The sequence below is a fragment of the Mesitornis unicolor genome, unplaced genomic scaffold, assembly GCF_000695765.1.
Source record: "Mesitornis unicolor isolate BGI_N332 unplaced genomic scaffold, ASM69576v1 scaffold1178, whole genome shotgun sequence".
Lineage (NCBI taxonomy): Eukaryota > Metazoa > Chordata > Aves > Mesitornithiformes > Mesitornithidae > Mesitornis > Mesitornis unicolor.
The window spans coordinates 122,523-133,937 of NW_010203715.1; the positions used below are offsets into that span (position 1 = coordinate 122,523).

The 11,415-nt window shown below is 46.0% G+C and overlaps 1 protein-coding gene across 1 annotated transcript in view; it reads right to left on the reverse strand.

Annotated features, from left to right (window-relative positions):
* Positions 1–3,214: 3,214 nt before the first annotated feature.
* Positions 3,215–11,415, reverse strand: part of TMEM86A (transmembrane protein 86A) — an 18,614-nt gene continuing 10,413 nt past the window's right edge. The window contains exons 3-4 of the mRNA XM_010190795.1: positions 7,559–7,823; positions 3,215–3,642 (exon numbers count right to left, since the gene is read on the reverse strand). Coding sequence (XP_010189097.1) covers positions 3,215–3,642; positions 7,559–7,823 — 693 coding nt within the window. The remainder of the gene's footprint in view (positions 3,643–7,558; positions 7,824–11,415) is intronic.

Sequence of the window (11,415 nt, forward strand, 5' to 3'; positions counted from 1 at the left end):
CTTTCAAAGTGAAGATTGCCCTTGCTGGGGTTGAGGGAACAGCTTTAATCTGAAGAAAAGGTATTTAACGGACTTTCAGCAACTGTTTAGTGTTTCTCAGAGTTTATGAAAGTCAGAATTGTGTCAAGTCAGTGTCCACAGCAGCTGGTCTCTTCCCAGCAGGAAAGAGGCTCCAGGAAAATGGTCTCATTCAAGTAACACGGATTAAAAGGAGGAATGCAGAGCAGGAGACAGATTTTGAAGACTGAGAGCCTTTGCTGGTGAACCCCTAAGTCAGCCAGGACTCTCCCTGACTTGGTGTGCTGAGGTTTCTGCCTCATGTTCCTCAGAAGGCTGAAGCCGTTGCAGCCCTGAGACAGAGCCAGGCCAGGATGTGTCCAGCCAGCCCACGCCAGGTGAGAGGACAGTGAAGGCACAACAGCCCACTTGGCCTGCACATGTTCCTGCTGTCCCAGCTAGAGCCACCCAGAGACCTCTGCCACCAGGAACTGCACCTCAAAGAGTCTCCCAATAACACTTAAAAGTTCTTTTTCTGCAAGTATCCAGTGGCTAATGGTGGAGCAGGATAACAAAGCAAGCCAAGATGAAAATGCACACAGAAAAGCAACTCAGCCTCTTCAGGAGACTGAAGACTACTCATTTCTAGAGGGGAAGAAAGAGATAATCAAAAGCTAACTTTTAAATAAAGGTTACTTTATCACACATACATTTTCCTCAAAGCAAAGGCAAGCTCAGGGTGTATGGGGCTCCTCTGAAGAACTGCCAGGTAAGGACTGAGTATGCTGGACTGACCCGTGACAAGGAGCTGTAAATCAGATTGAAATGTGCTGTTGGCTTACGTGTTGGGAATTCTCCACCAATGGTGGTGTTCACCCCAAATGCTTAGATTTCTTCCTTGCTGGGTCAGTCTGTTGCAGGAAGAGACTTGCAAACAGTCAAGCTGAGTAACAGCAGGTGACATCCGCAGAGAGCCACACTGCAGGGTTCAAGCTGCGGCCAGTAGATAAGCAATGCTGATGAATGAAGATGTTTTATGGCTCAGAATTCCCTTAGCAGTTTACTCCAGACAGGCCCCGGTGAGCCAGTGAATGAATACTGACAATATTACACAACAGCATTAAAGGAAGAGATTACACAGGGCTGTGCTATTTACAATGCTTTCCCCCTCAATAATGCAGCTGACCTTTCTGATCTCTGTCTGAAAAGCAGCAGATGACTCCATGGGGTCAGGATGGTTAACCTAGATTTTTGTAATACTGGCTGCATTTGCACTAATGCAGAAGTCGTGGGGAGGCAATGCCTTTTCCACACCCAGTCCCACCATGCAGGGCTGGAGAGGAGCAGGAGAGCCACTCAACACGAAGGGAAAAGCTGGCAGGGTTGGTAGGGTTTCCTCAGCTGCCCCTGACCCTGCTGCACTCCTCGCAAAGAGGAATTCCTGCTCTGCTGACGGTGCCAGGGACCTGGTGCCAGGCTTTCTCCTGGAATGGTCTGGGCATGCTAGGTATGGAGAACATGATGATTTTCAGCCCACAGGGCTCGTCTGGAGGGCTGCCCCACCTGTCGCTCTGCCCACCTGAACTTGTGCAAGGGGCTGTTGGTGCATGCATGGATTTGAGTCTTGCAGTCTGTTTTGGTTGTCCCTGTTTGGCTGGAGGTTTGAAGAGGTGCATAAACCCTCACCAAGCTTCCTTTGCACCCTTGAGTGCACTTGTGTCTTAAAACAACCCACTGGGGGAGCATCTCAGCCCAGAGGAGCAGCCCTAGGATGGACAGAAGGAAAAAGCACAATCAAGATTATAGTTTCAAACAGAGCTTGCTGTTAGATATCCTAAATAAAAAGAAAAAAAAATATATGACCACAAATGAACTTGGATTAAAAATCAGAGCCACCTCTTGCTATGTATTTTAAGACAGTCTGAAGTCAGAAGTAATCTTGCTTCAGCAGATGGGCAGACAAGCCAATATGGATCAGAATTAAACAGGCTTTCCCAGCCCTGATGTATCTCACATTCTCTCTGTGTCCATGTGAGTTCGAGACAGAAGCAGCAGGCATTGCGAACACGCAGGATGGCGCTTTTCAGGAAGCTCTGCTGAAACAGGGCTTTCCAAAAACAAGTGGTGCAAAGCTGATCCTTTACCACCAGCTGGCAAAACGCAACAACAATCTACATCCAAAATCAGGGCCTTGATCATGGGAAATGCCCACACGAAGATTCAAGAGATACTGCGAGCAGCAGTACTGTAAAGCTGAATGAGTATATGGAATATTATTTGTTAGGGTGCTGGGGAAGAAAGGCATAAAGATTCCTGTCTGCCATACTAAGGACAATTAGGGCGTACGCTCAAAGTCCTGCTGTAAAAATCAAAGTTCCTCATGTGCCCATTACCTCTCAGCTGTCACTGGTGGCTACAGATACCATGTAACTGCACATGCATGGAGGAGAACACACTGGCCTGGCTACCTAGATGTCCCTGAAATCCCACAAAACTCCCATTTCTGCCATACGCGACAATGTTGACAGGCACCTACAGACCTGCCCTGGAGCAGTGATCGGCCACAATCAAGGCACACAGCACTGCATGTCAGTGTACCTCTTGCCCTGTGCTCTCTGCTTGGCGTTTTGCTTTCATTCTGGTTCTGCCAGAGCTGCCCCACATGCTGTCGTTGATTCCAAAGATGTGCCCTCATCTGGATATGCTGCTTTTACTCTACCTCCAGGCTTCCTTTCAGCAGAGGCAATAGCTCCAATTTGAGTACTGAGTGTGTAATGCACAAAGAGACAAACATCAGTTAAATTCATTTTTACCTATGACTTCAGCAGAGATCTGTACCTGTCTGCCTACTATTGAAAGCAAGTCTTCTAGCACAGTGTGTGGCCAAACCTCCCTTCCATCAGCCCTCCTCTTCCCAGACATTCAGCATCAGTTTCAAGACTAACAAGTAAAATGCAGTAGTACAGCACTTCCAAGGAGGAAAAGTTGAATGAGTAGCTACTGCAGGGACAGTCTAAGCTTTCTGATGTGGACTCCACACTGAAGTAAGCTGTATTCAGAGAAAGCCATTGAAAAAAAAGCCCCAAAGGTAATGCTTCAAAGAAGCAAAATCAACATCACCAATGTGCCTAGAGAAATGGAGATCTCTCTCAGGGGTGAACGCAGCTACAGCACCTGAGATATAACCCACGTTGTTCACAGACTATTGGCACTCCACCTAGCTCCTCTTTCTGAAGTCCTCTTCATCTCTGCTCTCTACAGCTGACAATGCAATAAGCATTTGGGCTGCATAGTAAGTAGCCATGATGATGAAGCGCGAGTAGGGCACAGGAAAGCAGAACTTGTTAAGCGCGATGGTCAGATCCGAAACCATGAACAGCATCGCGCCGATGCAGGCCGAGAGCTTGGTCCATGTCCAGAGGTCGTTGCACAGCTGCATGCCAGCAACTGCTCGCCAGCCCATGAAGCCAATCAAGGCGATGTAGACAGCTACCAGGTAGGTGAATGGGCCTGAGAGGTAGGAGTACAGGAAGGCATAACAGGAACTGGAAACAAGGCCCATCAACAAGCCAGCTTTGAGGTCCAAAGGCTTCATGCCGAAGGCTGAAGAGTACAGGATGTGTGTGATGGCGAACATCAGCAGACCTGGAAAGAGGCATTGACATAGCAAGTGTGACCTTTCATCAGTGACTGACAGTTGGTAGCAGAAGAAAACATGTGGCTATACTGGCTTTTAAATATACCACAACAAGCCCAGGCTTAGATGTCCTTGCAGCATTCCAACCCTTAACACTTCCAGTGGGAACCATACTGACCACTTGGAACCATTTTAATATAAAAATATGTGCATAGGACATTAGCCTTAGCACCAAGCTCCCGCCCTAAGAAAAAGCCTCAGCGCATCTACAACTGCAGCCAAGCACAACTGTTGTGATGCAAGCCTTTGTGCTGAGAGGCCGGGTGAACTGAGCTGCTGCAGAGAGAACAGAGCTTGTTTTTCAGGTGGTTCCTCTTCCCCTGCTTTGGACGGAAGGGTGGGGGCAAGGTACCAAAGATCATCCCCTCTAACTATCCAAAGTGTTTTGTTCATTGGTCATGTGTGGAACGGGGAGGCTGGAATCAGAGCAGTGTAGGAACAAAATGGGAAAAAAGATACCAATCCCTCCAAACCCAGACAAAAAGCCTGACTGTATTTAGCCACAAACCCAAAGGCACTCAGGGACTAAATCTGGTTTCTACTCCATCTCTGCCCATAGTTAGGAAACCTAAGCTGGAAAGAAGCAGCTAGCATATTTCAGGGACTGCACCTATATAATCTGCCAACAATTTTATGGCGATTTGCAAGATTCAGATGAATCTTACCTGGATTCAATCAGTGAAAATAAAGTGCTGGCTTCCCTTTGAAGTGCAACACCCCTGAGAAATGCCAGATGTGGGTGTTGGAAGGTACTGCCCATACATTATTCACTTGCCACTAATCTCTTTGACAAAACATACCACAATGTATTGGTACAGCTGCTGGCTGCTAGCTGGCATGCCAGCTGTAGCTAATGGGCCCCAAACTGAGTCCAACTCCTCTAGTCCTCTGGTTCCCAGACCCACACATGGTGCAGCTGCAGGCTCCCCCTCTTTATCCCAGCAGGATTACTAGAGTAGCTGGAAGTTTTCATGCAGCTCTAAAGCATGAAATGGAGAAAAGGATCTGGGAAGCCGAGTGCTCCAGTAAACATTTGTTTACATTTAAAGCACAATGCTGTGGTGTAAAGGGCAGTCACTAAAACCTGCTGCTGGCAGGCATTTCTTCATCCTAATACTCTTGTGTTGAAGCAGCTCAAAGAAGGGGAAGTGTCTCCCTGCCTTTGGAGGAGTGGTTTTTTTCCTTCAGTGGCATTATATGGAGAGTTCTGGAATGAGAAACTGGAGAATGTGTTGTCCTTCATGCAGGCAGCTGGCAATGAATGGGAGGAGGTGAGGAAGACAAGATGCAGCAGCCAGACAGAAGCCCAGAAAGGCAGGCAGCGTGTTGTGGTATCTGGTGAGGCCGGTCACAAACAAGGGAGTCACCTCCCAGGTTTGCTCATTCAACACCCACAGATCAAGTCAGGACTTGGGGAAACCTGTGACAGCTGCACAGGAAGATGGGTTCATTTCTCAGCCTTTGGCTCAGCCCTTCCAACCACATCAGGCAGATCAGCCCTTCTCCTCTCTGCTTCCTTCCTGCCCCTGGAGGTTCCCCTCAGACTGGCAGTAAGTCCTTTTTGTTAGTCCCTGTCTTCTTCTCCCAATGCATAAATTGTTTCTAAGTGCCTGCTATCAAAGGAGGTGAATGTGAACACTGTAAAGTATCTTCTACATGCAGTAAGACGGTAGTCAGAAAATAGTATGTTATTAGTGGACTGAAACAGCAAAAATGAAAAAAAGTCAAGTGCGCCAGGAGTAGTTTCCCAGGCTTTCACTTCCCTATAAAGTAATGAACAAATGTCCTTTTATAAACTCATTGTCTCAAAAGCTATTCAAATCAGCCCAGTTCCCAACCCTTTTTTTTAGCCTGAAAGCTGTAGAAATTGAACAGAAAGTACATTTTTATGTAGTATTTCCTCTTATTCACCTGAAATTTTAATTTTTTTCCCACAAACAATGATGTCAAAACGTTGAATATTCTCATTTGTCAACAACAGCAGCCTGCTGGGTTTTAAATAGGAGAAGATAAGTTTTGCAGAGGAGGTGAGATAAAGTGGGGTGATGCACTTTATCTGCTAAGAGCTGAAATACAAATGTTAACACTTTACTATGGAAGATGGTAGCTCAGATTAGCATGGACTGAGGCAGGCAGGAGATAGCCAGGATGAAGGCTGGTATTTTCAAAATGCTCCAAGAGAGCTTTTCTTCTCCTTAAGAAGAAAAATGTCTCTAAAATCACAAAGCGACACTTCTCAGGTTTGAGACTGGGGTGGAAAAACCAAGTTATTTGCAGATTAAAACACATTAACCAGATACTGAATTGCTGTGACTGCTTGACCTTCCTCTAGCACTAAATTGGAGAGGGAACTCAGAGCTATCCCAGCTACGTGGGAATGGAGAAGCGCAGAACACTCCATGTACAAAACTGGTCATGGTGAGAATCAGGCCTTGAACGTTTTCCAAGCCACTGCTCAAGAAGCAACTCCAGGAGGCAAAAGAGAAGCAGAAGCAGGTTGGGCTGAGGTGGCCTACACTGAGCTGGGTACCTCTGTTAGGAGGAGGCCTGTCGGTGGGAATGCCAACACACAGCACAGAGCCAATGGCATCCCAAGAGAAAGCTGGAGCTCCTCAGCAGCATGCCCAACCTTCAGCCGGATAGATCCAATTCTCAAGGCTTAATCTAAACCTCACCAAAATCAGTAAAAATTTTTGCATGAACTTTTAATGAGATTGGGATAAGCCCTTGGGAAGCAGGATTAAAACCAGATTCAAAGCATTTGGCCTTTCATATCTGGCACTGCACACGCTTCCCTCTCATAACGAAAGAACCTGTGGGAATCCCAGAATAAAACTACTGACCTCATGAGAGGGGGAAAAAATAAGCCTTTGACTCCCAGAGCTGACAACAGCACAAGTCAGGAAAGTTCCCTCGTCTCGTCACATTTTCCAGTGGGACAGTCACAGCAGCCAGTTAATGGTGGGTGTTACATGAGATCCCTGTGCTGGTTAAATTAATTTCAGAAATCTCACCAATCAGTTCAGTGAAGGACTCAACTGCTGCTGATTTCTTGTGACAGTACAAGCCCAGGGAGAGTGTTGCTGCAGGCAGGTTCAACATAGCTTTAAATGATTAATCTAAAGCATTATGTTCCAGTCTGCAAACTAGAAAAATAAAACAAGCTTGTTTTGCTCTGAAAGATGTGGATCTTTCTGTAGAGAAGACAGGCCATAATGGTAAGGTTTGTCCTTGATTCCCCTTCATTTACATGTCTTGCAAAACAGACATGTCTTATACATCAAGCTGCATGATTCATACTGATGAACCTGCAAGCAGGACAAGATTTCTGATGCTTTGTTTTCTAACATCCACTTAAACACCTCCCCCAGGCTATGGGGTTGTCTATCAAAACATAAGGGTCTGCTCCACCTGTTTACCACTGAGGACCTTTGCACCATGTGTCATATTTCTGATCCTTGTAGCACAGGGTGGACAGATCTCCCTGCAGGGAAAAAGGAGGTAGGTGCTTCCTGTAGCTTCCTGGGAGCTGCTGAGTGCCATCAGCATTTCCTTCTCTTCCCCAGGGATTCTACCCATGCCACCTTCTCAGCTCCAGCCAGCTGAGGTGTGTGAGCACGTGCCAGGGAACCAAATGTGCCCCAATTACCTCTCTAACCTCAAGAGAAGCTGACAAGAAAGACTCATCCATCGTGTGACTCCTCTAACCACGATGGATTTTAGTCAAGTCAGGAGTGCTTCCCACTGCCTGGGGCTTAAGCTGTACATGCATAAACAAAACATGTGGCCCAGCAACTCATTACTAAATAAAGAGAGTAACAGCTGGACTATGTGGCACCCCTTTAGGACTGACACCACACTCACCATGAATGAAGTAGCCCTGCTCCTGCCAGATGAGAAAGGCGTCTCCCACTGCTGAGAATATGAGTCCCGCTAGGATCCGGCTGGCGCTCCGGTGTGACACTAAGAAGTTAATTCCATGAGCCAGAAGGAAAACCCACAGGCAGAAGATGGGCAGACATTTGATGAGGGCACTGAACCAGGAGGGGCTGGAAGTTGGCAGCCAAAGGACAAAATAGACACAAGTGGCTTTAAAGAAGGGCACCAGTTTGGGGCCTTCACTCTTCACCTAAAAGAAACAAACATAAAAATGAGAAATTAATAGGATCACCAGAAGCAACAGTGGAATAAACTGCATAACAGAACTGTCTCCTTCCTTTTGAAAGCTGTTCTTTCCTGTATACTGTCAGCTAGCAGCATTTCTACCCTGAGAAAGGCTGGTTGAACTTGACTGTGATCCTCAGCCCAGACCGTTGTGACTCTCTCTACTGAAAACACTTCTAGGCTGACAGGATAGGTTTTGGGTGGTAGAGATGGAATAAGTTTTAGATACCTTTTCTCCTTATTTGTTCTACTGAAAACATCTAGGCTATCAGTCAAACTCCTCTGGTAGTCTTTGCCATCTATCTTGTGTTTAGACTAACCCCTTTTATACACCTACTCTTCTGTAGCTGTGAAAATACTGCACAGTCCAGGAATATCCCAGCAGCAAACAAGACAATAAAAGTGCAAATCTTCCCTCCCATTCTGGCAAATCCTCTTGCTTAGCTAGTTGCAGATCACCCTGAGGATACAACCTCTCTTCTAACCCATTCTTTCTCCTCATGCCTGGAGCTTGCTGTTGGCATCGCCACGACTTCGAAACCCATCACATCAACCTCCCAGGTGAGGATGTCACTTCCTCAGCTGACTAATGTCAACATCAATCACATGTTGCTTTGTTCTAGCATTACACTAATAATATTCTAACCATATTGCAGGAAACATTTTGACTCAGGGCTCCACTGTGTAAATCCAGATGCAGAAATGCAGCATGAGTACTCAGCTACTCATAACAGCCACAGCAGAAGCAGGGCACAGAGCTACAAACTCCACAAGCTGGGTTTGCTCATATGCTTAGCTGAGACAACTCTGGACTGTGTTCACCTGCCCTCCTGCGATACTTCTGCATCTTAGTGCAGGTGGGGAAAACATCTCATGGGAAACAAAGTTATGATTTTATTTTCTTCTGGTGTGCAGCTGAGGGCCAAAACAAGGAGCAAAGGAGGAGACTATGTCTCACATGCCTGCTTGAGCTATGTCCTGAAGTCTTTTAGGAGGCCTGTTTCCTCCTGCAGCTAAGGCAGTGCAACCTCCAAAGCTCTCCTACAAGCAGGATTTCACTCTCAATCTTCTCATTTTTTTGGTCAAGCAAGATTTAGTTGCTTATTATCACAACTTCCCACTACTCATGGCCAAAGCACACAACAGCCTCATGGACTGGAGGAGGACACAGGAGAAAATTTAGAGGCATGGGAGCTGGGCTTGCACTGCAAAGTCCATCAAAATGTGAACATCCATGTGTGACAGTCTGGGGTTGCTTATCTCACCCAAGGAGCCCATGCTCCAAAAACCTGCAAAAGAAATATTGGTCTTTTTTTCCAAATCACTTGGGTCTATTTCTGCTTCCTGCATCATGGGACATTGCCATGACTAAAAACCAGCATACATCTTCCTCTGATGCACCGTGCCTTGGTGCAGATACCTAGAATGGCTGAAGACTGCACAGCAGATACCCCCATGCATATGGTGCTCAGCTAATAAAGCCTAAACTCATCAAAAGTCAGGAGCTTTTACAGACACAAGCAAAGGGAGTCGGGGAGCTGGAAGACAAAGGCAGTGGCAGTGGAAGGCATCTTCACATGCAGTATCTAAAAAGGGGATGCAATCTCTGAAGCAGCAAGACCATAAATAAAGGGCATCCCAAGAAGATAGTGCTTTCAGAATTGTTCTCACATCTGATGGAAATTTCCCCAGCATATCAGCAGTTTCTTAGCAGTAAGGTATTTAATTATTCTTGTATGCATTATTCATAGGCTATTGCAAACTCCATTAAGCAACCAGGCTACACAATTCACTCACAAAAGGACATCAGCAAGCCATATCATCAGTTTCTTAGCAGTAAGGTATTTAATTATTCCTGTATACATTATTCATAGGCTATTGCCAACACAATGTTTAAACACTCCATTAAGCAACCAGGCTACACAATTCACTCACAAAAGGACATCAGCAAGCCGTTAACTTTCTTGTATTACATGGGGAGCCCATCATGAGCCCTCTGCTTAGGTTGTCTAAATTAATCGCCATTTACCACTTCTTGTCTACATTCACAGAATCACAGAATCTTAGGAGTTGGAAGGGACCTCAAGAGATCACCCAGTCCAACCCCTGCCAGAGCAGGATCACCAGACCAGGTCACACAGGAACACGTCCAGGCGGGTTTTGAACGTCTGCAGAGAAGGAGACTCCACAACCTCTCTGGAGAACCTGTTCAGTGCTCTGTAACCCTTACAGTAAAAAAGTTTTTCCTCATGTTCAGATTGAACCTCCTATGCTCCAGCTTGCTCCCTTTGCCCCTTGTCCTGTCATTGGACATCACAGAGCAGAGCCTGGCTCCTTCCTCCTGACACTCGCCCTTTACAAATTTATAAACATGATTGAGGTCACCCCTCAGTCTCCTCTGCTCCAAGCTAAAGAGACCCAGCTCCCCCAGCCACTCCTCATAAGGGAGATGCTCCACTCCCTCCATCATCTTTGTGGCCCTGTGCTGGACTCATTCTTCCTTGGGAGAATTTTGGCAGCAGATAACAAATGAACTTGAAATAAAAGTGATAAAAGCCCATGTAGTCTTACAGCACTGGGGGTGCCTGGGAACTATCAAGTAGCTAGGGGGAAGAGTGGAGCCAGCCAAGCTTCCCCCCTCTTCACACCCAACACCTTGCCCTTCTGAAGTGGCACATCAGCCTCAGACTATCCAAAGCCAGTGCCTGGCTCCAGCTCTGCCTCCTCCTCTTAGTGACTTGTTTTTTATTAAAAATGTAGTTGATCACATTCATCCTCTCACAGTTGCAGGCAACAGATGACAGCACTTCTGGCAGGGTTTCCTTCTCTCCCCTACCAGTTGTGGAGGATCCCCACCACCACGCTGTAATGAGCCTGAGATCTTCAGCATGGAAAACTAACAACCCTCAGAGCTACAAAGTGCAAAAGAATTTGCAGCATCAACAGTGTTCCAGGTCCCTGTAACAGTCTCAGCTAAGGAAGGTAGTTTTGTACTCATGAAGACAAAAGTTTACGCTGGAAGATATGGTTCAAGTTCAGCCTTGTTTGCAACACATCACAGAGACACTGTTAGAAGCATACAGGGGAGTATTTGGGTTAATAAACACAGGAATTTTTATTTAATACCTCATATTAAAAGAAAAACACCTGCTAGGAGCAGTTACCATTACAATCACAGCTTGCCCTCCCCTGTGAGCATGCATGATGGTTTTAATTACACTTGTCATTTTCCTCAGGAACCCTCCCTTACTGAGAATAAGATATGCACTTGTACAGAAAGATTATGTTGCTTGGTAAACTTAAAACTACCTTTTCTTACTATTTGAATGTGAATTTTCCAAGCCCAGCCAGCATTATTTTAAAACAATGGTTTGTATTCTTTCCATCCTGATAATAACTATGGAATTTTTCAGGCATAAAGGGTCAGATTCCAGTCTCAGTAACTCACCATAACCCTGGAGTTTACAGTGTTACGGAGTCCTTGTATAAGAATAACCTCTTATATCTAGAAGGGCTACAGGATTCTCATGATTAACACTTGATTCCTTTACACTCTT